The sequence below is a fragment of the Gymnoscopelus braueri genome, assembly GCF_963280865.1.
Source record: "Gymnoscopelus braueri genome assembly, chromosome: 6".
Taxonomy (NCBI): domain Eukaryota; kingdom Metazoa; phylum Chordata; class Actinopteri; order Myctophiformes; family Myctophidae; genus Gymnoscopelus; species Gymnoscopelus braueri.
The window spans coordinates 21962522-21983530 of record NC_137607.1 but is presented as its reverse complement, the minus strand read 5'-3'; the positions used below and the strand labels follow the sequence as shown (position 1 = coordinate 21983530).

General features: G+C 42.0%; 1 protein-coding gene across 2 annotated transcripts in view; it reads left to right on the top strand.

Moving 5' to 3' along the window:
- Positions 1–4906: 4906 nt before the first annotated feature.
- LOC308087675 (guanine nucleotide-binding protein subunit alpha-11-like) overlaps positions 4907–21009 on the top strand; it is a 39751-nt gene continuing 23648 nt past the window's right edge. For both annotated transcript variants that reach the window (XM_080431731.1, XM_080431732.1), the window contains exon 1: positions 4907–6333. In XM_080431731.1, the coding sequence (XP_080287857.1) occupies positions 6198–6333 (136 nt within the window). In that variant the 5' untranslated portion in view covers positions 4907–6197. The remainder of the gene's footprint in view (positions 6334–21009) is intronic.

Here is a 21009-nt window from a genome sequence, read left to right as displayed (position 1 = left end):
ATTCCTAACCTTAACCTCAATAAAAATGAATACAATAATAAAAGAACCGCTGGGGGGCGAGCGGTCCGCGGAAAAAATGGGGGTGTTTTGTGTTTTGGGGTGAGTGTGTTTTGGGGCGAGCGTTCCGGTTACCGGTCATCCCTCTGTTGGCCTGCCTGCTACAGTAACTCCATAGCCTCATGTTTCAGGGAGAGTCTGCTTGCTGCAGAGGTAGAAAGTGAACAAACCTTTTAGAGCCATAAATCACACAAGGCAACAGAGACAAACGAAGTTTTTCTAGATAAGGCTGAATAGGCCTACACAGACCGAAAATAAATGGTCATGCAGCATGCTGCTTGTTCTTCTGGTCGAAACTGCCATGAACTGGACTACTTTAGACTATAGGCTACACTAATAACCTATTTTACAGATTTCATAGCTGTTTATCCACGTTTGACCAAACTTTTAGCTCAGGTCAATAATGTAGCCAAAACTCTGAATGAGTTTAAATGTTTTTTTTTGTTTTGTTTTTAATTCAGGTGAGTAATCGTGCACAACAGGTATTTGTCACTCCTTCTTCCCCTCTAAAGCTCTTTGGATGTCATTCTTTTGTCTTTAGCCGGTAGAACCGGTCTGGCAAGATTTCCATGGACTCCAACAAGTCTCAACAGATATTAAGATTGCCCGTGCTCCACATTGCCATGGTAACAAGGTGAGGTGAGCCACAGCTGAGGGGGGAGACACTGAAACATAGGAGGGAAAGAGAGAGGGGGGGGAGAGAGAGGGGGGGGAGAGAGAGAGAGAGAGAGAGAGAGAGAGAGAGAGAGAGAGAGAGAGCCTGGGATGAGCTAAAGAGGGAAGGAAACAGAATAAGAGTTGAGACAAGATGCAATGTGGGAGGAAAGAATAGAAAGGAGACAGACAGGAAGAAAATGATAGATATATCTGATAAGAGGAAGAAAGAAAGGTATTAAAAAACAACTTACAGAGTTGGTGAATATGGTAAGTGGGTGTGGATTGCCAGCATTCACACATGCTTCCTTGTACAGGACATTATAGGCTAGCAGCTTATTGGCACAGGTGGGTCCTTATAATGATTCTGGGAGAAAAATGTGTTAGTGGATTAGGAGGAGGAAGAGTGAGAGTGGAGACTTTGTCCCTTGTTAGGCTACTGTGGGAAATAGGGGAGGCTTAATGATTAATCTGACAACATTCATCAGAATGTATCTCATATTCGTTGTTGTCTGGCAGAAACCAGCTAACTCCATTTTGACGGTCCATTCAGCTGTTCTTATCAATGATGAACAAAACCTCCTAACTCCACTTTTTGACACATCTTATGAACATAAATAACTTAGGCTATAATAGAAAGAGTAATGATAAACATTGAAGACAGCCAGCAAATCCAGGGCAAATAAAAGGGACGATTTGTACATACATGTGAGGTCTGAGTCGACTTAAGGTACATTATGACTGTAGGGCAGTGGTTCTCAAACATTTTCAAGGACCTTGATATGTATTTGGCCGTGGACCTCCATCTGAAATATTTTGTGTTAGGGACCCCCATAAGAGAAGATTTGTGTTCAAAATGTCAAGTTTTTTTCCAAAATGTGCCCTGTGGGTGTGAGCTTGTAGATTTTTGAAAGCTGAAGCACAAAATAGGTTTAAAGCTGGTGTTGTGGACCCCCTGGAACACCCTGAAGGACCCCTGGGGGTCCCCGGAACCCACTTTGAGAACCACCGGTGTGACACTCCCAGTCAACTGCAGATTTATAACAAATATTACAAAGTGCTGTTCAGCAAATCCAGGCTGCAATGTTTAGGCCGCTGTGCTGAGAGGATTGGTTGTCTGCAGTGGTGGACATTAACGAAGTACATTTACTTTGAGTATTTGTATTTTTGGATACTTTCACTCCACTATATTTCAAAGCCAAATATTGTACTTTTGACTCCACTACATTTCTAGGAAGAGAAAAAGTACATTATTAATTAATCACGTGAAAATAGCAGATCTACAAGCTCACACTGCATTGCTATGCGACGCATTGTGGGCCTGTAGATCTGCTTTTTTCACTATTTATTTAAAAGATTTCTGGAAAATCTGTGACTTTTTGGGGAAAATGTCTGAATTTCAATAAAGCAATGCATTGACATTAAAGAGGAAAATGTACTTTGTAATTTGTACTTTTGAATACCTGAGTATTTTTAAAGCATGTAGCCTACTTTTGAATATTAGTACTCCAGTCATTTCGATTGCTAAAGAATAAAATAGCTTTTAAAGTGCATCAATTGTAATAGATTTCTTTGACTGAGTATTGCAATTACACAAGATGTCCACAGGATGTCACCCGGCACACTAATATGACTGTTCTAATGGCACAATCAAGAGCTCTCAACATTTGGGAAATAGAAATAGAAATTGAACAAGCTTTATCACCTTTATTATTATTTATTTATTTTACAGAATGTACACATAGTTAAATATTTTAATAGTGATTAGGCTAAAAATTATGTTTGTGGTAATTGTGAACCTGTTGGTCCAACAGGTGGCAAAAATTATGATGGCAGACAGTGGTGGTGTCTCCCTCTTCATTCATATACCATAATCTGTTGAAACTAAATGTATCATCATCATCATCATCATCAAGGTAATAGGTTGTTAGGCCTACTCAAATATATATTTAGAAGGGAATTGGATGTTGTTGAGACGGCTCATTTCATTTGCTCCTTAAATTGGTCTGAAAAACCATTGACTGTAACGGCGAGGCTCTGGTTCAAGTCTTGTCTGATGCCCGGTGTCAAATGAGTGATTTGTCCACCAAGACCACATATTACTACTGCTATGATAAACAACATACCGCTGTCTTTGTTAAACCATTATTATTACCATTATTATCATTCGTCGTAGGATAACCTCAAACGGGTGCAGTAGGTATGAAGCTGGCCGTTGCTGCTGGTGTTTGACCATAGTGTTTGACCATAGGGTTTGACCATAGTGTTTGACCATAGTGTTTGACAGGGAATGGGCGTTGTCCGTCCAGTCATATTTATGCTTGTGTCGTCGACACGCCTCCGAAAGGAAGACTTTAAAAAAACCTTGAGACCGCAAGCTCCTCCCCAAAGACGACAAGCACCTCCCCAAAGACGATAAGCACCTCCCCAAAGACGACAAGCACCTCCCAAAAGACGATAATCACCTCCCCAAAGACGACAAGCACCTCCCCAAAGACGACAAGCACCTCCCCAAAGACGACAAGCACCTCCCCAAAGATGATAAGCACCTCCCTAAAGACGCCTCCACTCTGTCTTCTCATTGGCATTCCCACTGTCACTCGCGCGTGTCCAAATTCCGCTGCACTCCTGGGCAAGGCCGCGCCCCTTGAACCCAAACACGCCTCCACGGCCGTCTTGAGTGACAGTGATGCGTCCAAACACGCCCCCATGGCCTTCCTCTATGTATGAGAACATTATAGGCTAATGCAGTTATATATCAAGGCGATGACACTGTGCAATCATTATATTTATACTTATATTACATAAACGCCAGGTCGGCTGCCACTCTTAGTTCTTTCATTTAGATCGCATTTTAAAACACCCTTCTGTTTGCTGCTGTCTTTCACAGTTATTATTTCCCCCTTTCTCTTCTGGGCGATTTTCCAATGAATTGCAAGTTTAGTCTGAAGTAATTGCGCTTTTTAGTCTCGCTAAATTGTAGGATGTCACTCGCGTCACTCGCGTGTATCTCAGGCGTCACCAGCAGCATAAGGTTCAGTGTTGCCATGTCTGCTTATTATAAGCGACTTTTTCATGTTGTTTCATGATGACACATGGCTTCATGTTGTTTAAACCAGTGGTTCTTTTTTAATTATTTTTTTCTTTTTATCCCACAATTTTGTAACCCATTTTTCACCCAGTGCCAATTGGCTAAGCTTGTAATCCTGGGCGCTACTCTCCCTCTGCCAGCCTGGGGAGAGTTCTTCCTTCAGTGCATGAGGAGTGAGCAGTCCACTTCTTATCATCAGACAGGGGGGAGTTTCCCCGGTAGGACGTAGCGTGTGGAAGGAACATGTTATTCCAACCAGTTCCTTTCCCCTCCATCAGGCGCCCCGGCTGACCAGGGGGAGGCAGTATAGAGACCAGGATTACTGCGTGTTATTTTTTTTAGGGTACCTATCCGCTAGGGCTAGGGCGGGGACACGGGGAGAACATGCAAACTCCACACAGAAAAGGCCCTTTCACCAACCCCACCTAGGGTATGGAACCAGTGGTTCTTAAACATTTTCATGTCAAGGACCCTCACATTAATATGTATTTGTCTGCAGACCCCCCCATCTGAAAATATGATATGCCACATACAAGATCTGTAGTGTTTGCTGAAAATGTTTCAAAAAATACTTTTTTTTCAAGATTTTTTTTAAAAATAGCAGATCTACAAGCTCACAACTCGTCGCATCACAAGCTTGTAGATCAGCTATTTGCATATATATTGCATATTTGCAAATAGGGCCTTCGGAACTGGGCTGGCCCCTGTAAAAAGTCAAAGCCTAACCCCCCCCCCCCCCCCCGAACTGTTTATTGTAGGCCTACATATTTTTTATTTTCAATGTCTACTTGTTTATATTATATGATGTTTTTGCATAGTAGTGTATATTTGTCTGTCATTAAATGTTTCGATGAATTGAGTACAAAGGACCCGAATGGAAACAAGCCATAGTGCCTTCTTGGGTTTCAAATCCTCTTAACAGACCTTGTATTGAACTGTACTTCCCTGTGCTTGTCTTTACAAGCTGTTAATAAAGTATTCAATCAATCAATCTCATGTAGCCATAGTCGCTTCTTTTGGGCCTTGTTTTCCTAGACCTGGCTGCTTGTTTCTCTCACAAGATGTGGCAACGGTGATCAGGTTAGTGTGTTCATCACACACACACACCGGACCGGGGGCTGATATAATGAGTGGGTGACGCGCTGCGAGCCTCCAACTGAACCCACACACACACCGTCATACAAAATAACATTGGTGATTTAAAAAGGACAAAAAAGAAGATTACATTCACGGACTATAACAACAACCCATTGGACTGTCTGGCAGTGAGAGTCGAGATCTGTGGAGTATTTTAACGATTTGACCCGGATGACGACGTGTTTTATTGGAGATCAGCAGTCAGCACCAATGTGATGGGGGTCTTATGCCGTTACAATACTGGGAAAAAATAAAATAAAGAAAGAAAAAATAAAATAAATAAGATCAAGGTTATAGAATTTAGGCAAAAAAAAAAACACTATTTTTTTCAATGGGGGTCTTCTTATGCCAAACTGGACAGTGTGTAGCTATAACTAGCCAGCTGGCTGCAGCAACATCAGTGATGGCTAGCTAAAGCTAACGCGCTAGCCTGCTCACTGCAGGGTGCCTCGATCCTCGGCTTGCTTTAAGTAACGTTATACGGAGCGTGGCTTTAAGTTTAAACGCCGGGACTCTCACACGTTTTCCCGGCTGCTGCTGCTCGGACACGCGATGAGCTTGTCAGCTCGTTTAGGCAGCTGATGGGCGGTTGGAGGAACGGCCAGTCTTTGGGTGTGTGCGTGTGTGTGTGGGGGGTGGTGTTGGTTTTTCGGGCGTGTTTTTTGGGGGATTTTTGTACCAATGTGGCAGCAGTGGCAGCCAAGTATGTCCCACTGTGTCCGGGACCGGAGATCGTAGTTTTGTCGTGTTGAAACGTTCCATACAGCCGTATTTTTGATGCGTTTTATACGTGAGTTGTGGGCCGACAGGCTAACCAGCTAGTTGGGGAATTGGGTTTCAAACGGCGAATTCAGCTACATCTCCTGACACTATATAACTTGGTTTCAGAATTGATCGTGGTGTTTTATTTGGGGGGGGTTTGATGTGTGCATTGATCTCCTACAGCTGACTGTCATCTGTCATCCAGCGGAACGTTAGCTTGAAGATTTACATAAAACTGAAGCTGTCAGTGTGTGTGACAGCGGCGGCCCCCAGGCCAGGCATCAACAAGGAAGGCCACATTTCGCACCAAACATCCCAGCCTTGGAAGTCAGCATTTAGCTGGGAAACTTTGCGGGAAAACACTTGATTTTTTTTTTTTGCCATCATCTCGCAAAGAAACGTTCTATTTATTACATTTGTTGCTTTTACGTAAAGGTGTAGCTCCAGTAGGCTCCCTGTATGTAAGACTGACTGCTGCTGGATTATTGCTGCGGTGATGACTCTAGATTCCATGATGGCTTGTTGCCTGAGCGAGGAGGCGAAAGAGTCCAAACGGATCAACTCCGAGATCGAAAAGCAACTACGGCGAGACAAGAGAGATGCTAGGAGGGAGCTGAAACTACTTTTACTGGGTATGTATGTAATGTGTGCATCCAGTCCACATATTATTCTCTCCGTCTGTCCCCCCGCCCCTGTCTCTGTCTCCATCCATCTCCCCCTCACACACACACACACACACACACACACACACACACACACACACACAGACGACCATGAATGTATTTGGTAGCCGATCATTTTCAGTATTGCAGGCAGTGGTGGAAGAAGTACTCACATGTTTTACTTAAGTAAAAGTATCAATACCACCTTGTAGAAATACTCCGTTACAAGTAAAAGTCCATTAAATTAAAAAATAACTTGAGTAAAAGTACAAAAGTATTGGTGTCAAAATATACTGAAGTACTACAAGTAAAAGTACTCACTATGCACAATATCCCATTTCACATGTTTCAAAATGTATAAAAAACCTTTGAGCTTTTTATAACAAGCGACACGTTGTGAGTTTGTAGATCGTCTATTTTCAAATAGCCAATGGCTGAAGTGGTTAATTTGTTTCACAAAGTAACTACATGTAGTAACTAAAGTTTTTAAATAATTGTAGAGGAGTAAAAAGTACAATATTTCCCTCTGAGATGTAGTGGAGTAGACGTAAAAGTACTGAAAATTGGAAATACTCCATTAAAGTACCAATACCTCAAAATTGTACATACAGTAAGTACAGTACTTGATTGATTACTTTATTAGCAGTTTGCGAAAAAGTACAGGAAAATACAAGGTCTGCTAAGAGGATTTTAAACCCAAGAAAGCCTATGGCTGGTTACCATTGGGGTCTTTTGTACTCAATTCATCGAAACATTTAATGACGGAGTAAGAAAAGAAAGACCACGAAGGGACTCGAACCCTCAATCTTCTGATTCGAAGTCAGACGCCTTATCCATTAGGCCACGCGGTCTGTACAAAAGTGATTGTACTTAGTTGGTTTCCGTTGGGGTCCTTTGTACTCAATTCATCGAAACATTTAATGACGGACAAAGAAAAGAACGACCACGAAGGGACTCGAACCCTCAATCTTCTGATTCGAAGTCAGACGCCTTATCCATTAGGCCACGCGGTCTGTACGAAAGTGAATGTACTTAGTGTCTTTCAACCACTCACTGCAGTGTTCAGTATTGCTAGAATACCTGGTAACCTCGCCGTTTCGATTAATGTTATGACATGCAAAACTATTGGCTTTAAAAAGAAAGCGTTGGCTTTATTTATTTAAAATACGTGAGTCATGTGCCATGCTAAACCGTTTCAAATGATTGCTTCTTTATAACGTACTAGTTGAGTATGAGGCATGATTTTAACGTTGTCATTTGAAACTTCAATAAAGGCATCTAGAGTTTGGGATGTCCTCATGCACCCCGTGTGCCTCCAGGGCTGACATAAAAGCCAATTGACAGTGACATGTTTGTAGGGCAGCTGCTCATAGAATAAGAGAGAGAGGACATCCAATTCACTCCTTGTTCTTTCTCAATGAGGAACTTGTTGCTGTGTGTTGCCTTGAAGTTTTCTTGGTATTTTTGTGGGGTTTTAGAAACGTTTTACCACAGTTCATTGATGTTTGGAACCTCATTTCAGCAAGGCTGCTTCTATACTGAACAGTAGTGAAGCAAGCAAAATGCAAAGTTTCAATTTGACTTGGCATTCCAGTGGATTTTCATTATAAGTTCACTCACTTTTGTACAGACCGCGTGGCCTAATGGATAAGGCGTCTGACTTCGAATCAGAAGATTGAGGGTTCGAGTCCCTTCGTGGTCGTTCTTTTCTTTGTCCGTCATTAAATGTGATTTAACTGGTAGTATTGATGATTTGTTGTAAGTGAAGACTGTTGTTTAGGGCATTATACTGTTTATGGTCTGACTTGCTGACTGGTGGTAATTTGATTTGTTTGTAAGCCAGTTAATTATGACTTAAAACCATAGAACTTAATCTGGATCAGGTGGATAATCAGGCAAAGGGTTTTACCAAGCAAAGCTGGTAGAGCTCCAGGCTCTGTCCTTAGAAACTGCAGTTTTTAAATGTTCCTGTTTTTTTTTCATACAATGTCATTACTATAGCCTAGAATGAAATATTACACATCACTTTGCCATAATAATACATGTTATACAGTTGCAAAATGTGGACATGTTTACCTTGCTACCATATACTAGCACAAATGTTAAAAGGAAAAAAAGAAGCAATGTGCCAATCTAGCCTACTTGATACCTTTAGGCTGTAGGCTACTGATGTCTGGAGTCTGTCCAGCCCCATGTCAGTCTGACTCTGTCTCAATCCTACGTACACTGAACCCTACACACTACACAAGTGTCACGCAACAGTCGACACTCGCAAAAAAAAAATACAATTTTGCAAAAATTTACAAAATGAAACAGTTTTTCACCCATCAGAAAAATCTAAAGCCAGTCAAATACAGGGAGCTTCTCTAGCGATAGCAGACACTTGACAGTCCCTGCTTCTGCAATTGTGTACAACTGTGTTTGCTTGTTGATACAATTCAGACCACCTGCATAGCGACGCAGTATTGACAACACGTGAACTGCCACCCATAGCGCATACTGGAAGCGCCCTGGCTATTACTTGAAGTTTTACAGTAGTACAGGCTTGTAAAATGCATCTTTTTGATGGGTGATTGAATCTGTGATCTGCCAGTCACACCACTGAAAACATGGGTGATTTGTATTGACCATAACAATGCACAATTGTGACTATGGCATCCCTACTCATTTACTTGTGAGAAGCTTTGTTTTAATCACTAAAACCCTATACTTCATAATTGACCGGAGTCCCTCAGGGGTCCTTTTTCTCTCTACACCACTCTTTGCCAGAAATAGCCAACCTACTAATCTGCAATGTTTGCTGAAGATTCACCACAGAATAGGGATGCTAGGGTTCATGTGGGTAAAGAGTCTGATGCAGGAGGGAGAGGGCATCATGTCAGAGTCTAGACCAGAGGTGGCTTTCTCTGGGGAATTATGGGTTTCTAGAGACCAGGTTATGCCCTCCAGACTCATTTTCAGGCTTAATGAATGGTAACAGAGCTGGTGTACCTCCTGTGTTACACTGACTGACTAGTGGTGTCTTGTACAGAGTCAACAGCTCTGTTTAGTTTGCATGCAATTCTTGAATAATTGTAGCATTTCACCACATGCTGTGCCAACAAGATTTCCTCCAAGAATTAAGTATATTGTAATGTATTCAGACACAAATAGCGGTAAATATACAATTATCAGCAACTTTCCATAGCTGTTTGAGGCTGCAATGAAAGTAGATTTATTGGAATGTTTTCATATGGACGTGCTAAAAAAAACGCTAGCCACTCAACTTCTCCCCGTATTGCCTGCTAGGCCTGACTCATCTCATAGCCATCCAGGGATAGCAAACTTTCTTTCCTGATACCAACTTTGCATCGTAGTCTTACCACAACTGATACCGTGACGTTGGCATAAATAGTAACAGGTACAGTATGTATATGAGGTTAGACATGAGGTGCAGCAATAAAGTGAGGATAAAAATAGCCGCAGGTGCAGAACATAAGGTGCAGCACTAGAACAGTGACAGATGTGGCACACAGGCCTCCGTGCAAGCAAAAAAAGTCTCTCGTGCAGGTGACGTAATCAACATGGGGTAAATCCACATAGTTAAAAGCTCAGTGGCCTTGTGGTTCGAGTGTCCGCCCTGAGATTGGGAGGTTGGGGTTTAATCCCTGGCCGGATCATACCAAAGACTATAAAAATGGGACCCAATGCCTCCCTGTTTGGCACTCGGCATCAAGGGTTGGATTGGGGGTTCCTGCAACATACTAGCGTCATGTCTAGGGGGTGTACTGTAGACTCCTGCCCTTATGGGCCACATGGCTCAGCAAGGCTTTCTTACTTACTTACTAGCTCAGTCCAGCCGGATCCACGATGTGGTGGATTCAAATCCCTGAACTCTGTAGTGGTGGACAGGTACTTGACCCCTGCGCCACCCGAGCGATATGAAGTTTGGCTTTAAATGAGATCGTAAGAATCTGGGCCAATATTTTCCCCCATTCATGGGTTAAATATTCTGTAATGCCACCAAGTTTGTCCTTCCATGTTTGAGGTGTTGTGTCGTATTGTATGACAGTTTTGATCAACAGTGTTGATAGAACGTCTGCTAACTCACAGGGAAGCCATGAATTGAGGGCATTGGACTGCTGACCCCAACTCCCCGTGATCGAACCCTGCTGCCGGCACTCTTTTTCTGTTTTTTTTTGTCCAATAAAGTTTAGTTTTGGACCACGAGAAAGGCGCGCCGTCTCAAGCGAACTTGAGGCACCACCGAGCGAGCTGAAGCTAGTAAGTTGCCGTGCCGAACGTTGCGAAGTTCACTTGAGTCAGCAGCGGCCGTCTTATGTACCTACCGATAGGCACAGATTCGTAAATCATGCTTTGGGGCGAGTGTTTGCCCCAACTGCCACTCAAAGTGACTGCTACTACTGGCCAATCACAGCGCAGTCTTTTCCAGGACTTGTCAGAATCTAGTTGTATAAAATGATCACACGTGTGACAGGGAGTGGTGGAGTGGAAATGGAAACCTTTACTTTTAGATTCAGAATCGTGACACACTTAATATGATAAGATGTTTTTGAAAATAATCATTTTTCTGATCTCGACGCATAAGTTGCTGGTGAATTTTATGATCAGTGTTGAAGAGAAAATAATGGGTACCAACCTATTGGTAGGTACTGAATGCAAACGAAGACTGGCGAGAACGGAACTGCTTGAGTTGAAGGGTCCAGTGCTTGGCAGTATAATGTGATTGGGACCAGCCATACTACTCCAAGAGTTGCCAACATATTATTGTTTGAAATAAAATAAATAATGATTGGTGGGAAAGACAACATTGTTGTCATACTTTTACAAAAATGCACTTAATACAAATATGAGAGGGCAGGAAATTGACTCATTGAAAGAGATTGATTTAATAGACATAAGGCATTTTCTTTTCATGCAAGTTTTCTTTGCAGTGTTTAACTCTATATTTCAGTCTGTTCTAACATTTAATCTTATATATATAAAAGACCTTAGTGCAGTATAGCCACAGTATGAATAACAGTGTGGTTTGGAGAGCTGTCATTTGGGATCTATTATGTAGCTCTCAGATCCTTTATAGACCAACCTCCATGCCCATTAAAGCCTCCTGCGATGTTTTACAGTGAATCAGGATGACGCGCTGAACTACTTCACCCACCATTCACAATAGTTGCTGGATCCCAAATTAGCTTAGATTTTATCAGCCAGTTTGATGTCATGATATTGGAGTACGGATGTACCTATGTAACCCATTAAAACCGGGAACGCGTCTGTGTAACCACTTAAACCATTATTTTATACTTTGGCTCAAAAATAGCAGATATACAAGCTCATAGCACGTAACCGAGTGCCGCGCTATGAGCTTGTAGATCTGCTATTTTTGAAAAATCTTGAGAATTTGTCTTTAGTCTATAGTCTTTGAATATGTATATATATTTTTTAAAGCGAACATTTTTAACTCAATTATTTGCTTCTGGGGGGTCCCTGGAACAAAATACTTTGAGATGGGGGTCGACGGCCAAATACATATCATTTTGGGGGTCCTTGACATGAAAAAGTTTGAGAACCACTGATCTAGCAACACCGGTTTTAAAAAAAAAACTGTTACAGTACGTTTTAACAGCGGGCGACTCTCGGGCGATCCCGGGCGACATCGTCCAAAAGATAAAGAAAATCCATCTTTCATCGCCCCCCCCGCCCACTTCGCCCTATCGCCAGTAGTCGCCGGCTCTCATAGACATGCACTTCCGGAAAATACTATCCTGATCGCCCGCTGTTAAAACGCACCGTTAGGCTTGTGTAGCAAACTAGTAGCCACAAACCAGTGAGTCAAGTCAAATGTTTGATTACTAAATGGTGTTCTATTCTTTGTTGTTTACGATGCTCCTCCTCACTTGCTATACTAAGGGTATTGCCTAGGGCAGTGGTTCTCAACCGGATCAGGGCCCACCACTTGAAAATACCAAAAGCGTTTGCGGCCCACCCATCTGATCAAGTGGTCAAATGGGCCAAGTGGTTGAGAATCACTACCCTAGGGTTAGAAAATATCTAGCTTAGCTTTCTGCGACATGCATATCTGCTACCAATAATACTAGGTGCTTTGTCTGAAGTTACAAGTATGGGTCATAATTTTCTCTGGTCTTTTGTATCTAGGCCTGTCACAATTATTACATGATTGTCTATTTGAGATAATCGCAATTATCGCAATTATTTTTTCATAGTCGTTTCCATGTTGAGAAAGGTTCATACATTTTGAAACATCTTCAGAAATGGCGGTAATAGACGATCTACAAGCTCACAACGATGCGACACGTTGTGAGCTTGTAGATCGTGTATTTCCACTATTTTGTTACAAATCTTTTGCATAAAATATTAAATATGCTGTATTTTGCCCATAATTCATCATTTATCGTGATTATTGGTATTGACCTTTGTCAGTCATTTCTTTGTTTTAAAGTTTTTTTCTGTCATATCTGCCCTGTGCAACTTTTGTCTACAAGGCCTAAAAGCCACACAATTAAATTGTTAATTGCAATTATTTGTATGACAATTAATCGTCAAGTAAAACTTCATAATCGTGAAAGCCCTATTTTTTTGTATCAGACTGGCTCTTCTCATTGGTGTGGTTAGCTAGTTCTCAGCTGACAGGCAGGCTTTAGGAGGAGCTGAGTAGGAGGAGCAGACTGCTGCCTGCCCTGTTCTGTAGCTAATGGAAGTCACAAGTAATTAAATGTGTACAGCCAGCCGGAGCTGGGGGAGCTGCAGCATCCGTCTGTGGGCTTCCCCAGTAGAGGGAGAGAGAGAGAGTGTGTGTGTGTGTGTGTGTTGATACATCTTATTCTTGTGTACAAGAGAGTACAATTATTTTGTTCTGGTCCCTCATGCATTGTAGCAGAAGAACAGTTTGTCTGTTGGTTCTAAAAAAAACATGCTACTTCTAGCAGTATTAAGAAAGGGGAGGAAAGAAACAATTTGTTAGTACTAGGTCCTAGCACTTAAGGTGCTTGAAGGTGCTGTCTGCATACAAACATCTATTTACATATAATTATGTCTGTGCCTGTAAAGCTCTAAAGTGACCAGTGGCTTTTGACATTGCACAACAACATTGGACTACCTCTGACTTCACTTCAGACAGGCGAGGGGTTAGCGTCTTGTTCCGGGTCTGATCATTAATATTTTTCTGGGGGAAGTAGCTGTTGAGCAATGATCTACTGGCAGTAGCACCTGGTAGCATCTGAAAAGGTCTGTGGTTGGCTTTCCGAGCTTTTCTGACCGTGTCCGTCATCATATATGTCCGGTATGGAAGGGAGCTCGCATACTCGCCTGTTCGCATGACCCCCTGCATTGCTTTGCGGTTGAGGTCAGTACAGTTCCCATACCAGTTAGTGATGCAACCAGTCAGGGTGCTCTCGGTGGTGCCTCTGTAAAGAGCTCGTAGGACCTTGGGGCCCATACCAAACTCTTTCAGTCGCTTGAGAAAATAGAGCTGTCGTCGTGCCTTCTTCACCACTTATTGTTGGTGTAAATTCGAAGTCGCTGACCCTCTCCACTGATGGATGTAGACCATTGATGTAGATGGGGGGGGGGGGGTTGTTCTCCTGGTACCATTGTGACAGGTTCTCCATCTCTTTCCTCTAGACTGTTTCATAGTCTTGGTCACTCGTGATTAGCAAAAGGCCTATCAGCGAACTTGATCACTAAGTTGAAGCTGTACATGCCCGTTGGTCATGCTAGTACAGAGAGTAGAGAAAGGGGCTCAGAACACAGCCCTGGGGGGGGGGGGGGGCTCCTGTGTTGAGGGTCATGGGGGCAGAGGTGATGGAGAGCAATGGCATCCTCATCTCCTGGCATCGCTCTGACAGAAAGTTTAAAAAAATCCAGCTGCCCAGGCTGGTGTTGACACCTAGGTTTCAGAGCTTGGTGTCAAGTCAAGAGGGGACTATGGTGTTGAACGCTGAGCTGTAATCTATAAACGGCATTCTCACGTAGGGTTTCCTCTCCTCCAGGAAGGAGACGACAGTGTGAAGTGTTGTGGCTATGGCGTCTAATATCGTCTTATGGATATTCTTTGCCGGTAAGCACATTGATGGGGGTCTAGGGTGGGTGGCAGCCTGCTGTTGATCAGCTCTTCTCAAAACATTTGCTCACTATAGGGGTGAGAGCTGCACGACGTCATTTAGACCAGTTACTTTACTCTCTTTTTGGTACTGGAATTATGGTAGCTTGTTTAAAATAGGCAGGCAAGGGATACTACCTTTCTGCGAGGGATATTTTGTAGATTAAACCTGGTAGCAGCGTTGCATATGCTCTGAACACCCGACCTGGAATCGTGTGTGTGTGTGTGCGAGAAAGAGAGAGCACATTGTGTGATGGTGCCAAGTCAACCAATGTAGATCAACATGCATCAACAATGAGGGTGACATGCACAGATGGCTGTGATTTTACATATCACAGGATGCCAGTTGAAACACTTTGATCAGTGTTAAACCCGTTTATGAAACAGTGTAACCATATAGGCCTTGCCAGTTTAGCCAAAATGGTCAAGGTGATGATTATTAAAAAAGAGTCATAAATGTAGCTACTTTTATGTCCATAAAGCCTCCATGGAGTCCTGAATGACACTAAAATCACATCCCCTAATGCTATATGGAGATGAACGCAGGCTGGCAAGAGATGTTATGTTGGCACGAGTTCTCATTGTCATGCAGTCATTTCATACTGGAGATGTTGATGGGGATATTCCTTCTGTCCTCCTGGTCTGGTAACTGGACTAGTAGTTGAGTTGAGTTTTATTTCGTGTGCGTGTGTATACGCCACTTCTAAATGTTGGTACCTGTTCCCAGGACATGAACACATCCTCTTATACATAATAGCAGTGTGGAAACAGAGACTAGTTACACATTGTAGCAGTGTGGAAACAGTCCCTGGAAACACTGACTTCCACCTCTCCCATGTGGGACTGATGTTGACTGATGGTCCGTCTCGTTAATTCAGTCATATGGATAGAAACCTGTTGAACGCGTATTGGAACAAACAGTACAAATCACATGTCATGGTTTTCTTTTTATGTTCATGTAACATAAATGTTTACCAGGACTTTACTCACTTACTGAAGTAAATAAAAATGAAGTGAATTCATTTAAAGGAGATAATTTTTTTCTGTAACATCGAATCGAGTAATGATTTTTTTTTAAATCTTATGACTATGAGCTTTACAGAAGGATAAACTCTAGGCTTCTACAACTGAAGAAGGATAACTGAACTCTGTAGTGCCTCAAGATTATCTCATTATGGCCTGGTTCCTTTTCATTTAGGCCAGTTCCATAACATGTGACAGAAATTACCTATTACATGACCAAATCTCTCCACTGCTCTCTATCTTCTTAATACTCTTTATGTCCCATAATAAACTCTGTTGACTATCTTACATTTCATTTTCTTCTAGCTTGCATTGATTGTAGTGAAATGTATGATCGGCTTCCTTTTTCTGTCATTCTCTCAATATTGGTTTGCAGTCTTTTCCCTGTGTTCTCTTACTGTCCTTCCTGAACTCCAATTGAAAGCTAGCTATATGACAACTACTTCCTTTTAGGTATTCAAACCATTACTTATCAGTGCGTCTTTGTTCAGTTCAGTGTTTTGAGGAAAAGTCTTTTAGGATTTTATCATTACATTGTTGGATCGTGGATAGGGGAGGATGCCAAGAGATACGGGGTGGGGGTGAGGAGTGTGCCTTAGCACGCTGAACCACAACATTCTTTTTCGAGCTGTGAACTGTGAGTTAAGAAGAAAGCACACTTTTTCTGTCAGAAGTGCATGCTATCAATCCGTCTTCTATCTAGGCTAATGACTCAAGGATGTCTCATACGTAAAAGCCTGCCTACGCCCATTATGGTTTCTCTTTATAAGTCTTATAAGCTAAGCCAAGGAGATCAACCCTGTACTAGCTGTGTTTATTTGAATCCTGGCTAGTTGCTGCCAAGGTAACTATTCTCATTCCGGGGTTCCGCATAGCCTAGCCGACATCACTGCCACACAAAGATTAAAAACAAATCCCCCCCACACACACCACGAAATAATGACCCAAAAGGAAACCTTTGAAGAAGGGGTGTAAGCGGCATTCTAAGCCTTCCAATGACATACTACTACTATTAGTACTATACAGTATACACACTCTAGCATTGCTGAAGGCAAAGTTGGCAGATGTGCCCCTGAATCCCTACTCCTATGGCCTGTATCAGTGTTTACTGACTCCCTGGCACAGCCAAGGTTCATTGGCCTTAATGCTAATCATCATCACCCACATGGGTGTATTTCCTAGGGATCTTGAAATGGCACGCCTTGTACAGCTGTGCCAGCGATTGTTGTCTGCCTGTCCTATGAATTGAGCAACATTTAGAATGCTTACATTATGCTTGTGTCAGTTTATGATTAATCTGATTAATATCCATCTAGCTGCTTAGCAGAAATGGAATATATATATATATATATATATATATATATATATATATATATATATATATATATATATTTGTGAATGAAAATTACATAACAGATGGCAGCTTCCCCTCACAACTTTTGCGAGTCACAGTTACAGACTGTAGCGTTCAATGATTGGGGAAGAGTTGTCTGGCTTGAGAGACTAGTCTCGTCTTGACCCAATGGGACTTTTGCCCATGTCTACAGGAAGTGCTACCAGCTGCTAGTCATCTCTGCACTTTTTGTACTGTAAGTTGTTGTGTAAATTGTACATGTTTTCAGAGCAGAGGTGTCTCTTATTGTTTCCCTGTGGTGAATCAGCACCATACTGTCAAGTCAACTGACTCACTGCAGAGGATCATCTCACACTCCACACAGGACTGCCTTTGCATTACGTTTAGTGCCATGCAAATAAAAATGTAGCCAGACTAGCCACAGCATTTGCATGTCACACAGTTGTAATAAGCGTACTTATCAGTCTTCACTGAGGTTGAGATTGGAGACTTTGTGTGGATTTGGGGCCAACATATCGGACCTCTAGGCCTCTTGATTTAGCTTAAAGTAAATAAATAAAATACCATGTTAGAATTGGACTGGGTGTCTTGTGGGAAGAGTCAATATTAGGCCAATTTATTTTAAGTACCCAAGGTACTTAAAATAAGTTGGTAAGTAAGGAGTGTATGTTTGTATGTACTTTTGTAACTTGTGTGTGTGTGTGTGTGTGCGTGTGTGCTATGATCGATAGGTAGCACGATAGGGAATGAAGCAACAGCGATCCACTTTGGCGTTAAGTATGCCTGCCCTACCAGCCATTTTTGCAAAGCCAGCCACTCTTTTAGAGGTATACTTTTAAAGCACCAGCTGAGCCGGTGGATAACGACGTGCGGTAGGTAGCTAAGGCAGATAGGTGTTTGTAGTTCTGTTCTGAGCCATGTTTGTCAGGCGGCTCTGTTAGTTGAGCAAACAATGATGTTGACACACCCAGAGTTTCGGCAGTTATGTGGCAGACAGGTCTGTGAAAGACTGCCCACTCCCTCGCATGTCATCGTCTGTCTACTAGCTTTTCATGACTGACATGTATGGGCCCTCTTTATAGCTTCTTCATAACCCTATATGGTCTGGATATTCTGTGACAAAAGGGTTAGTGTTTGCCATACTGCAAATTTCGTCCTACATTTTGGGCTGAAGTCAGGGTGGGATATTAACAGCAACCAGACAAAGACTGATAGATTTAGATTTTGGCTTGTGATATGTCAAACACTTTTTAATTATTTAAATTGCAAATATTGCAATAACCATGTGTGAGTTGTATACATGATTATGGTTAAAATGAAACTGTTGACAGTTATACATCTACGTTATTTTCATGTTTATATTCTAAGATTATTAGCCTATGCTTGTATAATAATTACTCATCTAACACTATGCATTTAACTAGATATTGACCATCATGTTGTCTCTCTTAAATGAACATCAACGTGTGTATGTGACCATGTGAATTAATAGCACATCAGTCAGTGGTGTGTGAAGTGTTGCCAAGCACCATTTGGGTTTGAGCATTCATACTGTATGTTTTGCCATCGCTATGGTAATGAAAATCAGCAAACTGACATCCACTGATAGTGCTTCAAAGCCCTCTATTTTGACAAAAAAACTGTGTAAACAAAGTAGTACAGAAGCTTTTCTATAGAGAAGCAATGTAACATAACATGTATCGTTCAGCCACACTACTGTCTGACACTGCAGAGCATGCAGAGTGCCATAGAGTCCAATCAGTCCATGAGAGAAACCTCATTTGAAGCAGCACTATGTATTTGGGGTATCACTGGCCACTTTGGACACAAATAACAGGGCAGCCAACGTCTTTGACTTCATTACCCAAGAGTCTCTGCAAGCATGTCCGGCGAGAACGTGCTGTGATTGGCCAGTCTTCGCTTCGACTGTCAGTTCTGCCTTGGTGCCATGACAAATACCAGGATGAAACTCATTGTCTCCACATATACATAGCAATACAGTCAAGCCCCTAGCAGGGTATTGTTATTGCTTAAACATGCAACTTTATAATTTATATAAATAATAAAATAATATGCTATATAGTTGTTAAAAAGTTACATAGTGCTGCTTTAACAGCCATTTACACGTACTTTTACATTTATTTTTGTTATTCACCTGATTGTAAAGTGCTATTATATAGGTACATTTACTTTGCTGCATTATTCAGTTTGTGGTTATTAGCTGCCAAGCCTGCCATATTTGCTGAAGTTGATGGAGATTGAGTGGCGATCTCATCATCCCATAGCCCGGATAGACAGTCATGCCATGGTTTGCTAACTGATCTTGTTCTGTAGGTTGTCAGGGAGACAGAAGTAGCCTAGATTAGAAAATGAACAGAGGGACAACTTACATGTGTAAGGCGATGCCATATTGAATGTGTGAGTGGACATAAATCATTAAAACACATTGTGAAACTTGAACCAAAAGCTTAATATTATGAAAACCTAATAATAAGCATTAAGCAATCATTTGACCAGTTTGTTGTCTGATTACCCACTTCAATAACGACCTTGGCAGTCACATGATAATTCTGAGAGTTTTGCCTGTGAGCTCTCCTGCAGATTTTTACCAAGGTAACAAGGTTTATAAACTTTACATGGTACGAACCTCCTCCCCATGCTGGCCATGTTCATTTATACTCATTCGATAGTGTTTCACACTGAAAACTAAAATAGCTGCTATATTAACTCTTTCAGTGCCAAGAGTATTTTCATAAAGTACTCCCAAACTGCCAGGAATTTGCGTTTTTTTTTATTTTTTATTTTTGTAATTTTTCATTCAAATAAATGATCTGATTGGGGTTTTAAACCCATAATACAGTTCTACCAGTAGAGAGCAACAAATCGACACATTGATGATCTCGCTGGCTCACTCGCCCCCTCCCAAACAGGCTCACGTCATATCCGGTCCTAACCGGATGTTGACATTTTTGACAATCGTTGATCAGGCTAAATTACGATGCGATACACGACTACGATGACTGATCGTCAAAGAAGAAAAACAACGTGACCCGGAAATGAATTTATTTTTTTACATCCGGCTCCGGGTGAGTCTGAAAGAGTCAGGAAGCGAAAGTGATCATGAAAAATAATCAGAATAGCGCGACCACAGTCAAAAGTAAAAACTCGGGATTTCTCGTGCTGGCACTGAGGGTACTCGGGAAAAACTCGGGATATGTCGGGGCGTGGCACTGAGAGAGTTAAGCTTGCAACACGTGTGCTTGTAGATCGGCTGTTTTCGGCACGTGACAGTCATACGACGGAGTATAAATGAGAAAGTATTCTAATCTACATCATCTGAAGGCAACCCCACTCAGAAAACGATACCAGACCAAACGGAGCGAGCGAGCGAACGTCTTCGCCATTGTATTTGTCTGCCTGGTTCTTTAATCTTTAGCCGCCCTTTCCCCCCTCCCTCTCTGTCTCTCTCTCTTTCTCTCACACACACACACACACACACACACACACACACACACACACACACACACACACACACACACACACACACACACACACACACACACACACACACACACACACACACACACACACACACACAGTAGCGTTAAGTTCTGTGTTATCCTTAATACCGGATTTGTCCACAGACAAGTATCAGTAAGCAACTGATGACTTAAGTTTTTTTTTTTTTTTTTTACAAACTCACGTGGAGGAAACGGAGTACAACAATAGACCATAGAGAGAAGAGAAGGAGATAGCCATCTACAGCTTAAGGCCCTGCTTTGACAAAGGTTATAACCTACTCAATACGGTTTGGCAAATACTGAGTATGATTTTCAAAGGGCGGCTGTGAAGAAAAGCACAGTGGAACCTTACTGCCCAGGTCTATATTACTGCCCAGGTTCAGTGTAAACCCATGTGAGGTTAGGTAAATGGTTTGGTACCAGAGAGGCTATGATAGTCATAGAGATAACACCATAGGAGTGACATTTAATTAAGAATCCTCATTCCAGAATGGTACGAGCCCAGGACCAGTGGAGTCATGTTTTTGCTATAATTCTAACCTATGGTGCAAGAGGCTTATGTCTGTCCTTGTCTTTTTGTAACAAATATCTGCACTGTTCTTATTCAAAGTAATGTATAATAAGACTGTAGT